Raw genomic sequence first — 23,747 nt, forward strand, 5'->3', positions numbered from 1 at the left:
GCAACCCCTGCAACCCCTGTAGTTACGCCCCTGGTGGAACCCTTCTATACGATATCCTGCAGTCCCAGCTCTGTCACATTCTCAGCAGCGATGGCAAAGAACGTAAAATGTTCTAAATAGGCTGAATCAGCTGATAATAAAACAAAGAAGGAAGAACAAATAAAACAAAGAAGGAAGAACAAACACAAAGAGAAGGATCTTCAGTCAAGTGACTGTAATTTTTTCAAATCTCATTGGACTCGACCTAAAGTGCAATAAAAAAAAAAAACTCTTTAGTTTTGGATAGAGTGGAGGGGGATTAGAACCCCTGTCAGGTTTTGTTAGGGAGAGTCACCCTCTCTATTTGTCCTGTTTACCATTATCAGTGAGAGTAAAAATTAAAGAAACTTCTAAATTTTGGGTTGTCCCCAGTACAGGAAAAAAAAGGAGAAATCTTCTAATGGTGACACGCCAGGATTCTCTCACTTTGGAGAGATTTCCTCTTACTTCCTGATTGGCTATGGGACATGAAGTGAAGGGAAATGTCCCCAATGTGACACAGATGGGCAAAAAAAAATAAAAAATCTGACAGGGGTTATAACCCAGATAGAAAATAATAAAATGTTTTGCCTATAGTTAGGCCGACAATAGACGGTTCGAATCTCAGCTGGTTCAGCAGGAACTGTCGGGAGATTCAAACCTTGTGTGGGCAGGCCGAATGTACCAAGTTGATCGACTGACTTGAGTACAACCAGCCTGCCGGATTCATTTGTGATTGTCGCTAGCAGCTGCTATAGCCATTAGCAATAATCACTGGGGCTGATTTACTAAACGCAAATAGACTGTGCACTTTGCAGTTGCCCTCTGCAAGTGCAGTTGCTCCAGAGCTTAGTAAATGAGGTGAGGCTTCACTTTGATTGAATATCAGTGATGCCAATCAGTGCCCATCAGTGATGCCTTTCAGTGCCCATTATTGCCTTCTCATCAGTGCCCCTTAGTGCCGATCAGTGTCACCTATTCGTGCCACCTATCAGTGCCTATAGGTGCCAACTATCAGTGCCCATCAGTGCCACCTATCAGTGCCCATCAGTGACGCCAATCAGTGCTGCCTTTCAGTGCCCATTAGTGCCTGCTCATTAGTGCCATTTAGTGCCAATCAGTGTCGCCTATTCGTGCCACCTATCAGTGCCTATAGGTGCCAACTATCAGTGCTACCTATCAGTGCCCACCAGTGATGCCAATCAGTGCTGCCTTTCAGTGCCCATTAGTGCTTGCTCATGAGGGCCCCTTAGTGTCGATCAGTGTTGCCTATTCATGCCACCTATCAGTGCCACCTATCACTGCCCATCAGTGATGCCAATCAGTGCTGCCTGTCAGTGCCCATTAGTGCCTGCTCATCAGTGCCCCTTAGTGCCAAACAGTGTCGCCTATTCGTGCCACCTATCAGTGCCTATAGGGTGCCAACTATCAGTGCCCATCAGTGCCACCTATCAGTGAACATCAGTAATGTCAATCAGTGCTGCTTTTCAGTGCCCATTAGTGCCTGCTCATCAGTGCCCCTTAGTGCCACCAATCAGTGCCGATCAGTGTCGTCTATTCGTGCCACCTATCAGTGCCCATCAGTGCCACCTATCAGTGCCCATCAGTGCCACCTATCAGCGCCGCCTATCAGTGCTGCATATAAGTGCCTCCTCATCAATGCCATCTCATCAGCGCACATCAGTGAAGGAGAAAAATTACCTGTTTTACAAAATTTTATAACAGAAACTAAGAAAACCCTTTTTTTTTCTTAAAAATTTTCAGTCTTTTTATTGTTTTTTTTTTTAAATAAAAAAACCCCGTGGTGATCAAATACCACCAAAAGAAAGTTCTAATTGTGTGAAAAAAAAAAGATAAAAATTTCATTTGAGTACAGCATTGCATGACCGCACAATTGTCATTCAAAGTGTGACAGCACTGAAAGCTGAAAATTGGCCTGGGCAGGAAGGGGGTGAAAGCTCCCGGTATTGAAGCCGGTAATGACAGCACTAAAACTCCCCACTGAGATGGAATCTCCAATCAATTTTGCTAGACTGACAAGGGTTCTGATTTCCAGCACAGTCAGCATCTGCAAAGTCTATAATTTTCTATCCTTCATGGTATTTACTAAGTCAATGATTTATCTCCAGGGTTTATACTGAGGAAGGTGAACAAAGCAAGAAGCTGGGCTGGTAATATAAGGTGTCACCACTCACCAGACACCGGAGTATTGTCAGTCCATGTGTAAAGCTGAAGTTTATTCTGCTTAAAGCAGTGCTTTAAGTGGGCCGGTACGCACCAGTACTCAGTACCGCCACTTCCAAATATGGCTCTTGAGGGTACCGCCACCTCTCCGTGGGCCTTAGCGTACCGGTACACTCATTTTGGACATCTGCACCAGACCAGTCACCACCAGTGAGTCCCCCTGGCTCCGGAGTCCCAGCCCAGGCCAGCAGCGGAGGCAGAGCTGCCATGCTGCTGGCCTGTACTGAAGTTTACTGGTTGCTATTGCTGCTCGGCGTCTAGCAACCAGTGAGGTCATCTTAGGAGGAGGAGAGCGAGGCCCCAGCATACACTGCGGAGCCTCCTTCCTCGTCTGCTGCGCGCCGAGTGGAGTGTTGGCTCCACCCACCTCCTCCCTCCAGCTACTCAAGGCCAGCACAGCACAGCGAGTCCTGTGTGTCAGCCACCCTCAGCCTAAAAACATGAGTAGGAGCAGTTCTGGGGACCCTGATGTGGGATGGGATAGGGGGGATCTGTGGGGACCCTAATGTGAGGGGGGGTGCTCTGTGGGGACCCTGATGTGGGATGGGAGGGGATGGGGGTTCTCTGTGGGGACCCTAATGTGAGGGGGGTGCTCTGTGGGGACCTTGATGTGGGATGGGAGGAGATGGGGGTGCTCTGTGGGGACCTTGATGTGGGATGGGAGGAGATGGGGGTGCTCTGTGGGGACCCTAATGTGAGGAGGGGGGTGCTCTGTGGGGTGGGGGCGCTCTGTGGGGGCCCTGATGTGAGGAGGCTCTGTGGGGACCCTGATGTGAGGTGGGGGGGTGCTCTGTGGGGGCCCTGATGTGAGGGGGGGCTCTGTGGGGGCCCTGATGTGAGAGGGGGGGCTCTGATGTGAGGGGGGCTCTGTGGGGACCCAGATGTGAGGGGGGGCTCTGTGGGGACCCTGATGTAAGGGGGGCTCTGTGGGGACCCTGATGTGGGGTGGGGGGCCCTGATATAAAAAAAAATTATAGGCTATAATAGAGTACCGGCACCTCTTCTGGTCCACTAAAAGCACTGGCTTAAAGGGTAACTCCACTTTCGTGGGGGAAAAAATAGTAAACAAAGAAAAAAACAATATAAATCATATTGTAATTGAATGTTATTAAAAAATGACCTTTCCTTTTCAATCTGCAATTTTCTGAAAATGCAATACAATATGGCCGCCTGGAGCTGTTCTGTACACAGAATGTATACTGACCACACCCCCAGAAACATCATTTCCTGCTTGTGTGATTGGCTCACCAGAGAGAGGGGGGGGGGGGGGTAACGGTTCAGGCTGGTGGTGGTGTAATGGTGTGGGAGAGGGGGTAACGGTTCAGGCTGGTGGTGTAATGGTGTGGGCGATATTCTCTTGGCACACTTTGGGCCCCTTAGTGCCCACTGAGCATTGTTTAACCACTTACCAACCGCCCCATAGCAGATTTACTGCTACAGGGCGGCCATGCTGCGTAGGATCACGTATATATGCATAAACCTGCACTTCTGGGTATCGAGCGCGAGTGCGCTCCGCCAGCGGCGAGCCCCCCACTGTGATTTTACACAGCAGGAGCTGCGGACCCAATGTCTGCCGGCACCCGCTGATCATTCGGTACACAGGCAGAACGGCAGCCTGCCTGTGTAAACATCGCAGATCGCCGTTCTGTAGGTAGGGAAGGCATGGATCCTGTGTTTCTGTAAAGCAGGGACACGGATCAATGCCTTCCCCTAGTTAGAGCACCTCCCCCACTACACTGAAACATTAGCTAGGCACACAGTTAATCCTTTGATCGCCCCTGATGTTAACCCCTTCCCAGGCAGTGTCGTTAGTACAGTGACAGTGCATATTTTTAGCAGTGATCACAGTCACTGATTTGTTTGCTGCAATATCAAAGTCCCGCTATAAGTCGCTGATCGCTGCCATTACAACCCAAGATCTGCCTGCATTGCATAGAGAAGCATAGAGTCCAAGTGATCACATCACTAGGTCTAAAACAAGGTATGCAATGAAAACTGAATTTTTATTTTTTTATTTTTGTATTATGTTGATGAGGTGGGAAGAGAAGGCAAAATATAAGCAGATTAAACTTCAGTTTTAAAACTGGACCAACCAGACCAACCGGGAATGAGGCCGCTGTATGTTGGGTTCATTTACTTCTCAGATACAGGAAATATAAAATGAATACCAGTACTGCTGGGAATAAGAAGGGGAAGGCTGGCGTTCCATGACTGCTGTGTCCCAGGCCTGTCATTTGTAGGCTGCTTATTGTTTCACTAGCAAACAAGAACACCAATTAGTCCAATAATGATATTCCTGATAAGTATACGTTCTATTCTCCCCTGTTAGAAGCTATCTAAACTACGTAACTGCTTTGTTATTTAGTTGCCTTTTTGTTGGCTTGTTGATTGTTTTATGCATTATGTAATGCTTTTTTATAATAAAAAAAAAAGGGAAAATGGAATAAATAAATGCCTTTCAAAAAAACAAAAAAGAAAAACCAAGAACACCAACGTACTTTACAGGGTAGATTAATGCCGGCCACACACAGTAGGGATCGACCGATTATCGTCAAGGCCGATATATTGAGGGCCGATATGCACTTTCCCCCGATTTATCGGAATCGGCACCGATATTGCCGATATTGTCGTGACGTCATTGCGTATGTTGCGCCACGCGCCTCCGCGCACTGGGACAGCTTCTGCCTTCTTAGGCCGCCTCCCTCAGCCTGGATTTGGGGAGTCTCGAGACAGTGAGTGTACAGTGCACACAGTGTGTTTAACACAGCCGCCACATACATACACCCACCCACAGCACCCAGTGCCAGCCAGTCACCCACACACCCACAGGCCTGTACCAGCCAGCCACAGGCCCACCATACAGGGTGCCAGTCAGCCACCCACCACAGGGTGCCAGCCAGCCAGCCACCACAGGGTGCCAGCCAGCCACCCACCACAGGGTGCCAGCCAGCCAGCCAGCCACCACAGGGTGCCAGCCAGCCAGCCACCACAGGGTGCCAGCCAGCCACAGGCCCACCACACAGGGTGCCAGCCAGCCACCCACCAAAGGGTGCCAGCCAGCCACCACAGGGTGCCAGCCAGCCAGCCACACGCCCACCACACAGGGTGCCAGCCAGCCACCCACCCACCACAGGGTTCCAGCCAGCCAGCCACCCACCACAGGGTTCCAGCCAGCCAGCCACCCACCACAGGGTGCCAGCCAGCCAGCCACCACAGGGTGCCAGCCAGCCACCCACCACAGGGTGCCAGCCAGCCAGCCACCACAGGGTGCCAGCCAGCCACAGGCCCACCACACAGGGTGCCAGCCAGCCACCCACCAAAGGGTGCCAGCCAGCCACCACAGGGTGCCAGCCAGCCAGCCACACGCCCACCACACAGGGTGCCAGCCAGCCACCCACCAAAGGGTGCCAGCCAGCCACCACAGGGTGCCAGCCAGTCAGCCACACGCCCACCACACAGGGTGCCAGCCAGCCACCCACCAAAGGGTGCCAGGCAGCCACCCACCACAGGGTGCCAGCCAGCCACAGGCCCACCACACAGGGTGCCAGCCAGCCACCCACCATAGGGTGCCAGCCAGCCACCCACCCACCACAGGGTGCCAGCCAGCCACCCACCACAGGGTAACAGATTTGTGTCGAAAATTGTGTTTATTTTGCAAAACTTTAAATGTTCAAAATATCGGCCCATACCGATAGGCAATGGCCAAAATATCTGTATCAGTATCGGCAACGAAAAACCGATATCGGTCGATCCCTAATACACAGTGCATATTTCTTTCGCAACCACAGGTTTAGCTCGATTCCACCATCAACACAGACAGTGCTGACAGGGGAATCCCTGTCATTGTCATTGTATTCTCCTTGCTGGGGAGCGGGGGAGGCCGTCCCCGCCAGGAAAAGACAGGGATCATTGCTAGCGGCTATACCAGCTGCTAGCAATAATCGCATTTAAGATCCAGCAGGCTGGTTATACCCAAGTTGATCGATTGATCTACTTGGGAACATTCAGTCTGGTTCCTGCTGAAATCGAACTGTCAACGGCCAGCCTTAGATGTGTGTCTTAGCCCCCGTTCACATCGAGGCAATTTGACATGTCAAATCGCATGCCCAATCCCCCCGTTTTGCCGGCAACAGCACTGCACTGTTTCCCAAAAGTAATTCCTGGCTTCTTGCACTACTGTTCGCAACTTCGGGGGCGATTTTAATAGACATCTGTGCATGAACCCACACAGATGACTCTCAAATCGCCCCCAAAGTCGCACTGAAATAATGGTTTGAAATTGCGATTTCAAATCCGCCTTCAGTGTGAACCTGGGCTAAATCCCACTTACCTCTGAAGCCAAATTCTGTGTTTGTCACTTCTCCATTTACTTGAATGTAACGTTTAACAGGTTTGCCGATTGCTACAAGTCGGGGGAGCTTTGCCGCAGAAATGAGTTCACCTTTTTAGTTTTGGTGAAAAAGTGAACTTGCACTTTAAAGGTAATGGGTCTTAAATGGTAACTCAACTTTCGTGGGGAAAGAAAAAGGCAAATAAAGACAAAACAATACAGTGTATACAATTACGACACAAATCATATTGTAATTGAATGTTATTAAAAATGACCTTTCCTTTTCAATCTGCAGCTGTTGTAATTTTCTGAAAATGCAATATGGCCGCCTGGAGCTGTTCTGTACACAGAATGTATACTGACCACACCCCCAGAAACATCATTTCCTGCTTGTGTGATTGGCTCACCAATTTTCCCAGCAGTCTGCCTAAGATACAAGTCAGATTTCTGGCATCCCCTGCAGCATAAATGTCATTTTTGGTGAGATACTCCCAATAGGAACACGTCTAAAGGGATGCAGGCCCAGCAGCTTTCCTCATTAGAGCCCTGCAGCTTTCACAGCTGATAGATAATTATGAAACCACTCCCATTAGACCCACTCAACACAGAGGAACAAACAATGATTTCTTCAGAATAAGAAAAGGTAGAAATCTGCAACAAAGTTTGTTACAATCCTTGCAATGTACAGAGATCACCCAGAGGGGAATGTTTTTTCTCAACAAAAGTGGAGTTACACTTTAAAGTGTATCTAAAAAATTTAATATATTGCAGCTTACCAGTCCTTAGAAGTGGTGGCCGCATTTGTTTTTTTTTTTTTTTTTTAATTTTCACCTGGCAGTAACATACTTAGGCTCCATTCACATTTAGGTGTTTTGGATCCCGAACCATTGCAAGTCGTGGGATGCCCGTGCGATTCCCATGACTTGCAATGGCACCCCAAATGTAGCGCGATTTTGCCGTGATTGTCTCCCGACAAATCGCGGTAAAATTGCGCAAACAGAATCGCGGGACGCCTATCGACCAAAAGAAGTACAAGAAACCGCGATTCTGTTTGCGCGATATTACCGTGATTTGTCGGGCAACAATCGCAGCAAAATCACGCCGCGTTTGGGGTGCCATTGCAAGTCACGGGAATTGCATGGGCGTCCCGCAACTTGCAAACGTTCGGGATCGCGGGTAGAATTGCAGCAATTTTGCCCGCGATCCGAAACGCCTTTATGTGAATGGAGCCTTACTGTGCAATGTTCAGTCCTGCACTGTATCTATGGAGGAACCAGCGTTGTCACCCAGGCTGGACAACAAATATGTCTGCCTTTGTTCATCACAATTACATTGGGGGTGGGTTAATATGTAGTTCACATTAGAAAGATAGGATTGCTTCTGCTTCCAGTGCAGTTTACAGGAAGTGACAAGGGCATGGCAGTTCTGGCAGGATCAACAAGTATAGGTGTGGCCGCCACAACCCCTTGATTAAAAAAAGCTAGAAGATTTTTTACGCATGTTTACACATAATGCATGCACATATACGTATGCACCATCCCCATCCTGCCAAGAATAATTGATATTCATAGGAATCTGGACACAGGAATCTGCTGTGTCCAAAGAAATGCAGAGCAAAGCGGGTCAGACACACCCTCAGAACTGTCATGTGACCTTCTCCATTGAAACCAATGGGAGATTTTTTTAATTTGTGTTTCAAATGCATGTTAAATGCAGGAAAACAACGCACGTCAATATGAGCCCTTATACTTATTGCACCCTGGCTTCTAGGTAATCAGTAATTCCGTGTACAGGGGACAGGTACTCTTTACACTGAAATCTCGGCCTTCAGTAAGGAAGCAGACAGTGGTGGATTGTCTTCTGGGCGGTGAAGTTTTATGAGGCCGGTCACCTCTGGATTACATGTCATGTGACCGGTGTCATTGATCTCATCCATTTCCAAGGGAGGACATCTGTAAATCATTCACACGTACCCAATCTTCCATAAACTCTGTATAAATGTCATCGAGGGAAACTGAGGATGGGTGAATTATGTCATTAATAAACACCTACAGGGTATGTAGAGGAGTATGACAGGACACTGGATGGGTGCTTCTGTAGGGGTCTCAGCTAAACAATACTGGTATCTGACTGTTGCCAGGTTACCAGGGTCCGACTGTTGCCAAGTTATCAGGGTCTCACTGTTGCCAAGTTATCAGGGTCTCACTGTTGCCAGGTTACGAGGGTTTGACTGTTGCCAGGTTTACCAGGGTGCGATTGTTGCCAAGTTACCAGGGTCTGGCTGTTGCCAGGTTATCAGGGTCTGACCGTTGCCAGGTTACCAGGGTCCAGATGTTGCCAGGTTACCAGTGTATAACTGTTGCCAAGTTTTCAGGGTCTCACTGTTGCCAGGTTACGAGGGTCTGACTGTTGCCAGGTTTACCAGGGTGCAACTGTTGCCAAGTTACCAGGGTCTGACTGTTGCAAGGTTACCAGGGTCTGAATGTTACCAGGGTCTCGATGTTGCCAGGCTACCAGGGTCTGACTATTGTCAGGTTACCAGGGTCTAAATGTTGCCAAGTTACCAGGGTCTGACTGTTGCCAGGTTACCAGGGTATAAATGTTGCCAGGTTACCAGTGTCTGACTGTTGGCAGGTTACCAGGGTCTGACTGTTGAAAGGTTACCAGGGTCTGACTGTTGGCAGGTTACCAGGGTCTGACTGTTGCCAAGTTACCAGGGTCTGACTGTTGCAAGGTTACCAGGGTCTGACTGTTGCCAGGTTACCAGGGTCTGACTGTTGCCAGGTTTACCAGGGTGCGACAGTTGTCAGGTTACCAGGGTCTGACTGTTGCCAGGTTATCAGGGTCTGACCGTTGCCAGGTTACCAGTGTATGACTGTTGCCAAATTATCAGGGTCTGACCATTGCCAGGTTACCAGGGTCCGGCTGTTGCCAGGTTACCAGGGTCCGACTGTTGCCAGGTTACCAGTGTATGACTGTTGCCAAGTTATCAGGGTCTCACTGTTGCCAGGTTACAAGGGTCTGACTGTTGCCAGGTTTACCAGGGTGCAATTGTTGCCAAGTTACCAGGGTCTGACTGTTGCAAGGTTACCAGGGTCTGAATGTTACCAGGGACTCAATGTTGCCAGGCTACCAGGGTCTGACTATTGTCAGGTTACCAGGGTCTAAATATTGCCAAGTTACCAGGGTCTGACTGTTGCCAGGTTACCAGGGTATAAATGTTGCCAGGTTACCAGGATCTGACTGATGGCAGGTTACCAGTGTCTGACTGTTGGAAGGTTACCAGGGTCTGACTGTTGGTAGGTTACCAGGGTCTGACTGTTGCCAAGTTACCAGGGTCTGACTGTTGCAAGGTTACCAGGGTCTGACTGTTGCCAGGTTACCAGGGTCTCGCTGTTGCCAGGTTATGAGGGTCTGACTGTTGCCAGGTTTACCAGGGTGCGACAGTTGTTAAGTTACCAGAGTCTTACTGTTGCCAGGTTATCAAGGTCTGACCGTTGCCAGGTTACCAGGGTCCAACTGTTGCCAGGTTACCAGTGTATGACTGTTGCCAAGTTATCAGGGTCTCACTGTTGCCAGGTTACGAGGGTCTGACTGTTGCCAGGTTTACCAGGGAGCGACTGTTGCCAAGTTTCCAGGGTCTGACTGTTGCCAGGTTATCAGGGTCTGACCATTGCCAGGTTACCAGGGTCCGGCTGTTGCCAGGGTCCGACTGTTGCCAGGTTACCAGTGTATGACTGTTGCCAAGTTATAAGGGTCTCACTGTTGCCAGGTTACGAGGGTCTGACTGTTGCCAGGTTTACCAGGGTGCAACTGTTGCCAAGTTACCAGGGTCTGACTGTTGCAAGGTTACCAGGGTCTGAATGTTACCAGGGTCTCGATGTTGCCAGGCTACCAGGGTCTGACTATTGTCAGGTTACCAGGGTCTAAATGTTGCCAAGTTACCAGGGTCTGACTGTTGCCAGGTTACCAGGGTATAAATGTTGCCAGGTTACCAGTGTCTGACTGTTGGCAGGTTACCAGGGTCTGACTGTTGAAAGGTTACCAGGGTCTGACTGTTGGCAGGTTACCAGGGTCTGACTGTTGCCAAGTTACCAGGGTCTGACTGTTGCAAGGTTACCAGGGTCTGACTGTTGCCAGGTTACCAGGGTCTGACTGTTGCCAGGTTTACCAGGGTGCGACAGTTGTCAGGTTACCAGGGTCTGACTGTTGCCAGGTTATCAGGGTCTGACCGTTGCCAGGTTACCAGTGTATGACTGTTGCCAAATTATCAGGGTCTGACCATTGCCAGGTTACCAGGGTCCGGCTGTTGCCAGGTTACCAGGGTCCGACTGTTGCCAGGTTACCAGTGTATGACTGTTGCCAAGTTATCAGGGTCTCACTGTTGCCAGGTTACAAGGGTCTGACTGTTGCCAGGTTTACCAGGGTGCAATTGTTGCCAAGTTACCAGGGTCTGACTGTTGCAAGGTTACCAGGGTCTGAATGTTACCAGGGACTCAATGTTGCCAGGCTACCAGGGTCTGACTATTGTCAGGTTACCAGGGTCTAAATATTGCCAAGTTACCAGGGTCTGACTGTTGCCAGGTTACCAGGGTATAAATGTTGCCAGGTTACCAGGATCTGACTGATGGCAGGTTACCAGTGTCTGACTGTTGGAAGGTTACCAGGGTCTGACTGTTGGTAGGTTACCAGGGTCTGACTGTTGCCAAGTTACCAGGGTCTGACTGTTGCAAGGTTACCAGGGTCTGACTGTTGCCAGGTTACCAGGGTCTCGCTGTTGCCAGGTTATGAGGGTCTGACTGTTGCCAGGTTTACCAGGGTGCGACAGTTGTTAAGTTACCAGAGTCTTACTGTTGCCAGGTTATCAAGGTCTGACCGTTGCCAGGTTACCAGGGTCCAACTGTTGCCAGGTTACCAGTGTATGACTGTTGCCAAGTTATCAGGGTCTCACTGTTGCCAGGTTACGAGGGTCTGACTGTTGCCAGGTTTACCAGGGAGCGACTGTTGCCAAGTTTCCAGGGTCTGACTGTTGCCAGGTTATCAGGGTCTGACCATTGCCAGGTTACCAGGGTCCGGCTGTTGCCAGGGTCCGACTGTTGCCAGGTTACCAGTGTATGACTGTTGCCAAGTTATAAGGGTCTCACTGTTGCCAGGTTACGAGGGTCTGACTGTTGCCAGGTTTACCAGGGCGCAATTGTTGCCAAGTTACCAGGGTCTGACTGTTGCAAGGTTACTAGGGTCTGAATGTTACCAGGGACTCGATGTAGTCAGGCTACCAGGGTCTGCCTATTGTCAGGTTACCAGGGTCTAAATGTTGCCAAGTTACCAGGGTCTGACTGTTGCCAGGTTACCAGGGTATAAATGTTGCCAGGTTACCAGGATCTGACTGTTGGCAGGTTACCAGTGTCTGACTGTTGGCAGGTAACCAGTGTCTGACTGTTGCCAAGTTAACAGGGTCTGACTGTTGCAAGGTTACCGGGGTCTGAATGTTGCCAATGTCTGGCTGTTGCCAGGTTACAAGGGTCAGACAGTTGTCAGGTTACCAGCATCTGAATGTTGCCAGGTTACCAGTTATGACACACCTGTATGTTTAATTTCTCTTGCAGGTTTTCGGATCAATATGGCGCCCGTGCCGCTCTCACGCTCTCCTTCCTGTCTGGGTCCATCTATTACCTGATCCTGGCATTCACCACCAGCATACCCTTCCTGTTCCTGTCTCGCCTTCCCTCCGTTTTCATGCACGGCCTGCCAGGTACTGTATACACCAGCCTTACCTATTATTCACTTCTATGGGTCATACGAGTAATAATTGATGTTTATGAATTCAGACTAATTATAAAGGAAAACTCCTCTCAGTAGCCGTTGCATTGATACTTCTGTTTAGTAGCGGGAAGGATTTATTTCCACCTTGGATCCTTCACAATGTGGAATTAGCTGGATGGTGCAACTCTGTGTATGACCAATCTCCTATGTGATGGTATCACTCTGCTCCTTCATTCATGTTGGCCATGCTTGTGTGTTGGGAAACTGTTATTCTGCGTCGAAACGGGCTGTTTTTTTTTTCAATGACCATGTTCAGTTTTTGGGGATTTAATACTCCATGGAGTATACAGAATGTATAGCCAAAACGGTCTGTGTCCTGTTGGGGAGATTTATCTTTTTTTCCTGTCCAAAAGATGTAACAGGAAGTGTAGGAAAATTTCTAGAAAGTGAGGGTAAGGTCCCTCTTAAAAAGATGTCCCCCATTGGAAGATTTCCCCTTACCTCCTGTTCTGGTGACAACCGAATCTCCAATTGCTTTCTCTCAAGGTGTCAGTGGTCACCAGGACAAACAGAAGGGTGAATATCCCCAGCGGGGGGAAAAAAACAGCAATAAAAAACATAACAAGGCTCTAATTATCAGCCAATCAAAAAGTTTTGCCTAGGCATGCCTTTATTACTTTGTGAAAAAAAGAAAGTGCGCTAGGTCTGTGATAAGCTGCTACCAGAAAAATAATGTGAAATGTCAAAAATGGGTGGTGCGCTTTATCAATAAATGTGAATGCATCAACTGTGCATGAAAATGAATGTGCAAATCAATATACAAACATATAAGGCACATATAACGAAATCAAAGTCATCTATCGGAAAGATTCGGGCTTTGCCACCCGATCATTTTTTAAGCCCACAGATAGGAACGGCTTTATAGCCAAGGATAGTTGCCATCATCCCAATTGGCTTAAATCGGTACCGAGCAGCCAGTTTAGGAGGATTAGAAGGAATTGTACAGAACAAGGAGATTTTCAACAACAAGTGGGCACTCTCAAACAGAGATTTGTTGAAAAAGGATACGATGTTTCAGAGTTGAATGAAGAAATTGAAAAAGTCACTCCAATGGAGCAAAAGAGCCTTGTAGAGTATAAACAGAAAACTAAAGGGATCTCTCCACACTTTGAATATGCATTTACTACCAAATTTTCTAGCAATTACAAATGGCTCAACTATGTCTTCAAAAAATACTGGGGGGTCCTACAAGAGGACAGAATCTTGGGTCCAGCTTTGCCCACCCAACCAAAAATCATCTTTAGGAAGGCGACTAATCTGAAAGAAATGATAGCCCGAAACCCTGTCGAGAGACCGCTCAAGACAGAGGTATTCCCGAACATGAAAGGCTTCTACCCTTGCAAAAGATGCAGGATATGTACTGAAGCAACCACAGTGAAAACAAAGAAATTTACCTCCACAGTAACAGGGAAGGAATATCCCATAAGAGAGTTCATCTCTTGTCATACCAAAGGGGTCATTTACCTGTTACAATGTGAATGTAACCTCCAATATGTAGGCAGAACTATAAGGACAGCGAGCATACGTGTTGGAGAGCATTTGACCAACATTCATAATGGTTTCCCAGGGCACAGTGTGTCACAACACTATGCCAATTGTCACAATAAAGATTCCAGGAAACTAAAAATCACTGTTATTGAGAAACATGTCCCTCATTGGAGAGGCAGTAATTTAGAAAGGTCCATCTCGAGACGCGAGACTTTCTGGATTTACGAATTGAAATGCTTTAGGCCGAGAGGCCACAATATAGAATGGGATATCAATTCGCATATTAATAATAGTTGAACACATAGCCAGTATATTCCCTCTATCACAATTCACATTAGACATCTAGTACCTTTATTATTTTTTATCTTTTTATTCCGTTTGTTGTCATTTTATATTAAGATATATATGGTGTTTACACATATTTTTATGGAACCGTATGTAATATATACCGGTCAATATATGTATCTCAGACCGTTTGGTCTAAGTAGTACACTGAGAGATAAGCATTAAGCAAAACAGTTGTCCTCTTGGAAAGGAAGTATAATGCTGGTCACTTCCGGTGTCACTGTGCTGAAATAGCTTGCATAGGATTTTACGCCATTTATTCTATCCATTGATAGAAGTTGGTAATGTGGAAGTGGATATATTTGTCCCCCACATTTTTAAAGTTTTTATTATAATTTACCCATCAATTAAAATATATGCACACTAGCGGAAGTTAACAGGTGGCGACGATACAGGATGAGCAATTTTAATACTCCTTTTGCAGTTGAGAATAAATCGTCTCATTAGTAGGCGCTACCCCAATAATATACATCCGCATTTTGGAGAAGATAGAACGATTAGATAAGTTCTAAACGATGGAGAGCCGTGAGATACTTCCGGAGCTTCCATTGTTGACACCGGAAGTGACGCGGCCCCATTGAAAATAAAAGGACGGAAGTGACGGCGCGCGGGAACCTCCTATCTCTGAAGATAACCAATCGGTGGAAACGCGTTAGACAGGAGGCGTGCCGTCACGACGTCGCTCGGGATCTGAGCTGCAGCCGGACCCGGGCTCATTAGAATTCCTCATTGCTCCTCTACATTCATTCGCTGTGTCTAATCCGCATACTTGATGATACCATCTTCCTGCCGAGTCCTCCCTACGGTTGCTTGGACATTCTGAGAGACAGCCATTGCGGTCCAGGAATTTGTGGCAAAGTGCTTTTCCATATCGATCTGGTAAGGGGCCAAGCAGGCTTATAAGCATGCACGGTGGTGAACACGGATCGTTTTTTTGGGCTTGAGCACAGACATCTAATATTTGTATAGAGGAGCACTTATTTTATCCGTCCGGTAAGGAGGAATTCACACTGGTGGAGGGAATCACTGTTACTTTTGATTTGTCATCACCAGTTTACATCAGTCACTGAATATTCATTTGGATTCTCATCAAGAAAACTTTGGGACTTTGATTTCGTTATATGTGCCTTATATGTTTGTATATTGATTTGCACATTCATTTTCATGCACAGTTGATGCATTCACATTTATTGATAAAGCGCACCACCCATTTTTGACATGCCTTTATTACTGTTGTGTACACTCCTAAGCTAGGAAACAGCAGGTGAGATTTGCCAGCTGGGGATGGGAGTACCAGGTGAATCTTTTTGCTTCCAGTACTAAACGGAGGCGGAGCGCGTGAAAGAGCCCTTAGGCAGTCCTTGCCTAATTAAGAATGGCGTCTGGGTGTGCCCACCCTAAAAGTGGGAAGATAAAATGCAGACCGTGGGCAGGGTTTAACATTTTCATGTGATCTGGGACCATAATGATGATATACATTACAGAGCAAAAGTACACTGCTGAAAAAAAATGAAAGGAACACTTTGAAAACACATCAGATCTCAATGGGGAAAAATCTCATGCTGGATATCTATACTGGTCTGGACTGGGTAATGTGTTAGGATCTATACTGGTATGGACTGGGTAATGTGTTAGGATCTATACTGGTATGGACTGGGTGATGTGTTAGGAACGAAAGGATGCCACATCATTTGATAGAAATTAAAAGTGAAAAAATAATGAATTTTTTCAGTTTGATTTTCGGGATGTCTTTGAACTCAGCCCTCTATATGGTGATCATTTTCATTTCCATCAAACGATGTGGCATCCTTTCCTTCCTAACACATAACCCAGTCCATACCAGTATAGATCCTAACACATTACCCAGTCCATACCAGTATAGATTCTAACATAGATTCTAACACATTACCCAGTCCATACCAGTATAGATCGATTCCTAACACATTACCCAGTACATACCAGTATAGATCCTAACACATTACCCAGTCCATATCAGTATAGATCCTAACACATTACCCAGTCCATACCAGTATAGATTCTAACATAGATTCTAACACATTACCAAGTCCATACCAGTATAGATCCTAACACATTAAACAGTCCATACCAGTATAGATTCTAACATAGATTCTAACACATTACCAAGTCCATACCAGTATAGATCCTAACACATTAAACAGTCCATACCAGTATAGATCCTAACACATTAAACAGTCCATACCAGTATAGATCCTAACACATTACCCAGTCCATACCAGTATAGATCCTAACACATTACCCAGTCCATACCAGTATATATCATAACACATTACCCAGTCCATACCAGTATAGATTCTAACATAGATTCTAACACATTACCCAGTCCATACCAGTATAGATAATAACACATTACCCAGTCCATACCAGTATAGATCCTAACACGTTACCCAGTCCATACCAGTAAAGATATCCAGCTTGATATTTTTCCCAATTGAAATCTGATGTGTTTTAAAAGTGTTCCTTTAATTTTTTTGAGCAGTGTACATAATTCAGGGGTCATGTACATAGTTCAGGGATCAGGAGTGTGTATTGTACAAAGTTTAGGGGTCATGATATATAATGCAGGGGTCAGAATTGTGTAATGTACATAGTTCAGGGGTCATGTACATAATTCAGGGGTCAGGAGTTTGTAATGTACATAGTTCAGGGGTCAGGAGTGTGTAATTATTCATATTTCAGGGAACAGGAGTGTGTAATATTCATAGTTCAGGGAACAGGAGTGTGTAATATACATAGTTCAGGGAACAGGAGTGTGTAATATACATAGTTCAGGGAACAGGAGTGTGTAATATACATAGTTTAGAGTTCAGGAGTGTGTAATGTACATCGTTTAGGGGTCATGTACATAATGTTGGGGTCAGGATTGTGTAATGTACATAGTTTAGGGGTCATGTACATAATGTTGGGGTCAGGATTGTGTAATGTACATAGTTCAGGGGGTCAGGAGTGTGTAATGTACATAGTTCAGGGGTCAGGAGTGTGTAATGTACACAGTTCAGGGGTCAGGCATATGTAATGTACATAATTCAGGGGTCAGGAGTTTGTAATGTACATAGTTCAGAGATCAGGAGTGTGTAATGTATATAGTTCAGGGGTCAGGAGTGTGTAATGTACATAGTTCAGAATTCAGGAGTGTGTAATGTACATAGTTCAGAGGTCAGGAGTGTGTAATGTACATAGTTCAGAGGCCAGGAGTGTGTAATGTACATCGTTCAGAGGTCAGAAGTGTGTAATGTACATAGATCAGGGGTCAGGCATGTATAATGTACACAGTTCAGGGGTCAGGAGTATGTAATGTACATAGTTCAGAGTTCAGGAGTGTGTAATGTACATAGTTCAGAGGTCAGGAGTGTGTAATGTACATAGTTCAGAGGTCAGAAGTGTGTAATGTACATAGTTCAGGGGTCAGGAGTATGTAATTTATATAGTTCATTTGTGTGTAATGTACATAATTTAGGGGTCATGTACATAAAATTGGGGTCAGGATTGTGTAATGTACATAGTCCAGGGGGTCAGGAGTGTGTAATGTACATAGTTCAGGAGTGTGTAATGTACATAATTTAGGGGTCATGTACATAATATTGGGGTCAGGATTGTGTAATGTACATAGTTCAGGGGTCAGGTACATAGTCCAGGGGGTCAGGAGTGTGTAAAATACAGAATGCAGGGGTCAAGAATTTGTAATGCTGAGGGGGTTGCTGTGGGCACAGCATCTTGCACATTGTCATTTACATTGCCACACTTAATAAGGCCACATTTACACTTGCAGTTGGGAAAGGGGGGCTGGTAAAAACATGTGGTTGAGCCGTGTTTTTACTGCCACCCAACAGCTTCCCTTGGCCCCATTTGAAGTAGGGGGCTGGGGGCAGAAACAGGACAATGAATTGATTTCTGGCTGTGGGTAGAGTGTTCCTGACAATATAATTAAAGTTCCGGTTTGCCCTGGCAGAATGATATAGAAAAGGAGTCTGCACACCATGAGATTACTCTGAGGTGCCCCTGAATAAACGGTCCCCTCTCTGACCCCCAGGCTACCTGCTAAATTGGTGGGGCCCAGGCCCAGTATAGAAGGGCTAGCTGTGCCCCCCTATCAGTGGCCCTGGGGATTCCAAAGCATTTTGCAAGTTACACCACCAGCTGCTGAGGAGGGCCACATTAAAGTGACCCTGTTGTTTTGTTGCAGCCACATAGAAATCGCATGGTGCTTTTGAACCATTTAGTTTCTGTGTGCGGGAAACTACACCACATTTTTCCGTGTGTAGGGGTTCCATTAAGAGTTAATGGCACGCCTGCACATTTTCTGTGCAGCACCACGTTTTGTGTGTGGCTCCATGTGGGTGCAATTTACACGCACTCCCGAACCCACATATATGTGAGCGTAACCTTAGTTTCTGATTGATCTGCAGTTGCCATGGTATCGCACATGTGATCAGTTTTGACATACAGCCATTTGATGACTTGACAGTTTGGATGAGGGTGTAAACATTCACGGCATGCCTTGAACACAATTGTCTTGGAAAACCATTGAATCGATGGATTGGGTTCCTTTTTAAAGTGTTACTAAACCCAGGAGCCTGCAGTCACTATATCTGCTCTCCCCAGGTGCCTGCAGTCACTATATCTGGTCTCCCCAGGAGCCTGCAGTCACTATATCTGGTCTCCCCAGGAGCTTGCAGTCACTATATCTGCTCTCCCCAGGAGCCTGCAGTCACTATATCTGGTCTCCCCAGGATCCTGCAGTCACTATATATGCTCTCCCCAGGTACCTGCAGTCACTATATCTGGTCTCCCCAGGATCCTGCAGTCACTATATCTGCTCTCGCACAGTACACAAAACATGGAAATGCAATTATTTTAGTAAATATAAACTGCTAAACACCTTTTCTCATCAGCAGTATATAGCAGTCTTGTGACTTCTATCAGTGTCTGGTTAAAGCTTGTAGGAGGAGTTTTCATTCTCCATCTGAATGTCCTATAAGACTGCATTACCCCTGACCCTGTCTGGACAGTGCTGATTGGCCCTGTGCTGGTCACATGCACCCTCCCATAAAAAAAAAAAAAAAAAAACCCTCTAGCAATACACACTAAACTGAGCATGTGCAGAGTGCCCCCAGGGCTCTTTTATATCAGGAGATGGATTGGGGACAGTTGAAGAAGGGGAGGATCAGAGAAGACAGGATCAAACAGCCTTTTTACATAATGGAGAGGATTAACCCCTTAGGTTCCACAGTACAAGCATGCTTTACTGCATATACAGACTGATTTTACGGTGGTATGTTTAGTAACACTTTTAGTGCGGCACTAATCATTTTTAAAATGTTTAACATTGCAGTAACCCAAAGCAAGAAATCAGATTTCAGTTTACTGCCTGTTCAGTTTAAGCCTTTGTTCACATTGGAGCAACTTGTCATGCGATTTGACAGGTCGGCAATGGCCATGTTCAAATCGATGCGATGCCACTTTGATTTAAAAAGGTAGTTCCTGCACTAATTTTGCGATTTCAGGTGCAAAATGCTTAGACATCTGTGCATGAAGCCTCACAGAAGTCGCACTGATATGCAACTTTGAAATCGTGCTATTTCAGATGAAGTCGCACAGTTTCAAAGCTGCATTCATTGTGAATGAGGGCTATGGGTGCTACATTTTGCTTTTGGTTTTAGGCCCCTTTCACACAGGCGGTGCACCCAACAGGCTCAGTTTTGCTCAGTGGGGATTGATCTGCTGAGCAGGCGGATGACAGGTCCCTCTCCGCTCACTGTGCAGAGATGGAGCTGTCAGATCCCCGCTCTCCTCTATGGGAGATCGGATGAAAACGGACCGCCTGTCCGTTTTCATCGATCCTATACTCCAGACAGTTGGAAAATAGGGTTTCCATCCATCCGGATTTCACGGACAGGATCGGATCGGATAGCAGTGGGTGTCAGCGGAGATGCCTCCGCTGCACCATAGGGCTGCATGGAGCTTCCGATCCGGTAAGCCTGAAAAACTGACAGGCGTACCGGATCGGAAAACCCGTGTGAAAGGGACCTTACTCAACAGGTTTGGATATTTTCCTTATATTTTCAGAACATTGGAAAATGTCATGCAATATCCAAACACCCCACTAGATGGAGGCAGTACACCAATGTTGAGTCTGTTTGCTGATTGTGTGATTGAGCTGTGTGTTTGCAGAGCTGAATGATAATCACTTTTGTAAATAGAACACTAACAGCACAGCTTCCTATGTGCACTTCCTAGTGGAGGACAATGTATCCAGTTCTAAAAAAATAGGGTCAGGTCTACAAAGGACAAAGAGTAGTTACAGATATCTTGCTAACCATTTAAGAAGGGAAGTGAATGATCTGTCATCCTCCACCATGGGTCTGACAAATCGGATGCTACTTTTAAATTAGGCAATATGTATTTGTAGCTGACATGCTAACACATTAAGAAATAAAGCAATTTGCATGTCTATTGTTTGATACATAATAGTGCCAACATGTAATACTCTCTCAATACCTACTAGAACAATGTATCAAATTCAATACTGGTTTAAAAAGGATATACTTTATTCCTCTGGCGCCCAACCTGTGACCCGGGGACTGCATCAGTCATTTTATGTGTGGACCTCAGGCCCCTGTAGACCATAATCTGGGTTTCCCTATTGCCCTGTTATAGCAGTGATCTCTAGCAGTCTCACGTAATGTGTCTTAAGTCAATGACTGCCTCTTGAAGAAGGTTACCAGTCTCCAGCAACTCTGCAGTCTCTGACCATCTCTTATATAATGTCTGCAGTCTCTGACTATATCTTGTATCGTGTCTGCAGTCTCTGACCATCTCTTGCATCATGTCTGCAGTCTCTGACCATCTCTTGTATAATTTCTGCAGTCTCTGACCATCTCTTGTATCATGTCTGCAGTCTCTGACCATCTCTTGTATCGTGTCTGCAGTCTCTGACCATCTCTTGCATCATGTCTGCAGTCTCCGACCATCTCTTGTATCATTTCTGCAGTCTCTGACCATCTCTTGTATCATGTCTGCAGTCTCTGACCATCACTGATATAATGTCTGCAGTGCCTGACCATCTCTTGTATCATGTCTTCAGTCTCTGACCATCTCTTGTATCATGTCTGCAGTCTCTGACAATCACTGATATAATGTCTGCAGTCTCTGACCATCTCATGTATCATGTCTGCAGTTTCTGACCATCACTGATATAATGAATGCAGTGCCTGACCATCTCTTGTGTCATGTCTGCAGTTTCTGACCATCACTGATATAATGAATGCAGTCTCTGACCATCTCTTGTATCATGTCTGCAGTCTCTGACCATCTCTTATATAATGTCTGCAGTCTCTGACCATCTCTAATATATAATGTCTGCAGTCTCTGACTGTCTCTTGTATCATGTCTGCAGTCTCTGACCGTCTCTTGTATCATGTCTGCAGTCTCTGACCGTCTCTTGTATCATGTCTGCAGTCTCTGACTGTCTCTTGTATCATGTCTGCAGTCTCTGACCTTTTCTTATATAATGTCTGCAGTTTCTGACCATATCTTTTATCATGTCTGCAGTCTCTGACCGTCTCTTGTATCATGTCTGCAGTCTCTGACCGTCTCTTGTATCATGTCTGCAGTCTCTGACCGTCTCGTGTATCATGTCTGCAGTCTCTGACCGTCTCTTGTATCATGTCTGCAGTCTCTGACTGTCTCTTGTATCATGTCTGCAGTCTCTGACCATTTCTTATATAATGTCTGCAGTTTCTGGCCATATCTTTTATCATGTCTGCAGTCTCTGACCGTCTCTTCTATCATGTCTGCAGTCTCTGACCGTCTCTTGTATCATGTCTGCAGTCTCTGACCGTCTCTTGCATCATGTCTGCAGTCTCTGACCGTCTCTTGTATCATGTCTGCAGTCTCTGACTATCTCTTGTATTATGTCTGCAGTCTCTGACCATCTCTTATATAATGTCTGCAGTCTCTGACCATTTCCCGTATCATGTCTGCAGTCTCTGGTCATTTCTTGTAATGTCTGCAGTCTCTGACCGTCTTTGGTATCATGCCTGCAGTCTCTCACCATCTCATGTTTTATGTCTGCAGCCTCTGACCATCTCTTGTATCATGTCTGCAGTCTCTGACCGTCTCTTGTATCATGTCTGCAGTCTCTGACCGTCTCTTGTATCATGTCTGCAGTCTCTGACCGTCTCTTGTATCATGTCTGCAGTCTCTGACTGTCTCTTGTATCATGTCTGCAGTCTCTGACTATCTCTTGTATCATGTCTGCAGTCTCTGACTGTCTCTTGTATCATGTCTGCAGTCTCTGACTGTCTCTTGTATCATGTCTGCAGTCTCTGACCGTCTCTTGTATCATGTCTGCAGTCTCTGACCGTCTCTTGTATCATGTCTGCAGTCTCTGACTATCTCTTGTATCATGTCTGCAGTCTCTGACCATCTCTTGTATCATGTCTGCAGTCTCTGACCATCTCTTGTATCATGTCTGCAGTCTCTGACCATCTCTTGTATCATGTCTGCAGTCTCTGACCATCTTTTGTATCATGTCTGCGGTCTCTGACCATCTTTTGTATAATGTCTGCGGTCTCTGACCATTTCATGTATCATGGGTACAGTCTTTGACGATATCCCTTTGATTCCTCTTGTGTTGAATTGTATTGTAAGTGTACTGTCTGCCCTCATGATGTAAAGTGCAGCACAAACAGTTGGCGTTATATAAATACTGAATAATAATAATAATAACATCCTGCTGTCTCTGGCACAGAATATTTATTGAATTGTATGTGCAGCCCTAACAAAAATGTAAACTGAAATGCCACAACACTGCTAAGAGGTCCAGATACAACTTTATTCCAATAAAAGTCAGGGGGACAATCCAAGAAGTATGCAGTGCATTTCAGGGGTCCAAGAGCGCCCCCTTCATCTGGGCTTGATTGACAACAATGTGAATGGACTGGAAGTAAACTGGACCTATATTGGTATTTCTTCCATTGTGATTACAAGCACAGGCCTTGTCAGCAGCTGGTTTCTATTCACACTGTTGTCAATCAAACCCTCATAAAGGAGGCACTCTTGGACCCCTGAAATGCGTTGGCTACTTCTTAAATTGTCCCTCTGACTTTTATTGGAATAAAGTTGTATCTGAACCCTTTAGCAGTGGTGTGGAGTTTCATTTTGTAACACTCCCTCCAGCCGCCATGTTAGGTTAACCGTTTGGCGCCGTCTCCTCCCGACCTTATTAAGAGGTTTAAGATGCCGGGAGGCGGGGTTTATGATCATTCGACTGCCATGATTGGCTGTCGGGGGGGTCACATGATTGGAAAGCTCCTGATCGCAAGCAGTGATTGGGAACTTTCCGTTAGCCGCTAGTAACTGTGCTGGGAGCGTACAGGGCGCGCGCTCTCGGCACATTTGTATTTGCACCAATTCACTCAAATATGTGGCCACTCAGGACCAAGGCCCACCCACCCAA

At 46.3% G+C, this 23,747-nt stretch overlaps 1 protein-coding gene across 1 annotated transcript in view; it reads left to right on the forward strand.

Moving 5' to 3' along the window:
• Window positions 1-23,747, forward strand: part of SLC67A1 (solute carrier family 67 member 1) — a 114,835-nt gene that overhangs the window by 14,818 nt on the left and 76,270 nt on the right. The window contains exon 3 of the mRNA XM_082269921.1: window positions 12,199-12,344. Within this exon, the coding sequence (XP_082126047.1) occupies window positions 12,199-12,344 (146 nt within the window). The remainder of the gene's footprint in view (window positions 1-12,198; window positions 12,345-23,747) is intronic.

This window comes from Pelophylax lessonae (genome assembly GCF_965119305.1).
Source record: "Pelophylax lessonae genome assembly, chromosome: 10".
Taxonomy (NCBI): domain Eukaryota; kingdom Metazoa; phylum Chordata; class Amphibia; order Anura; family Ranidae; genus Pelophylax; species Pelophylax lessonae.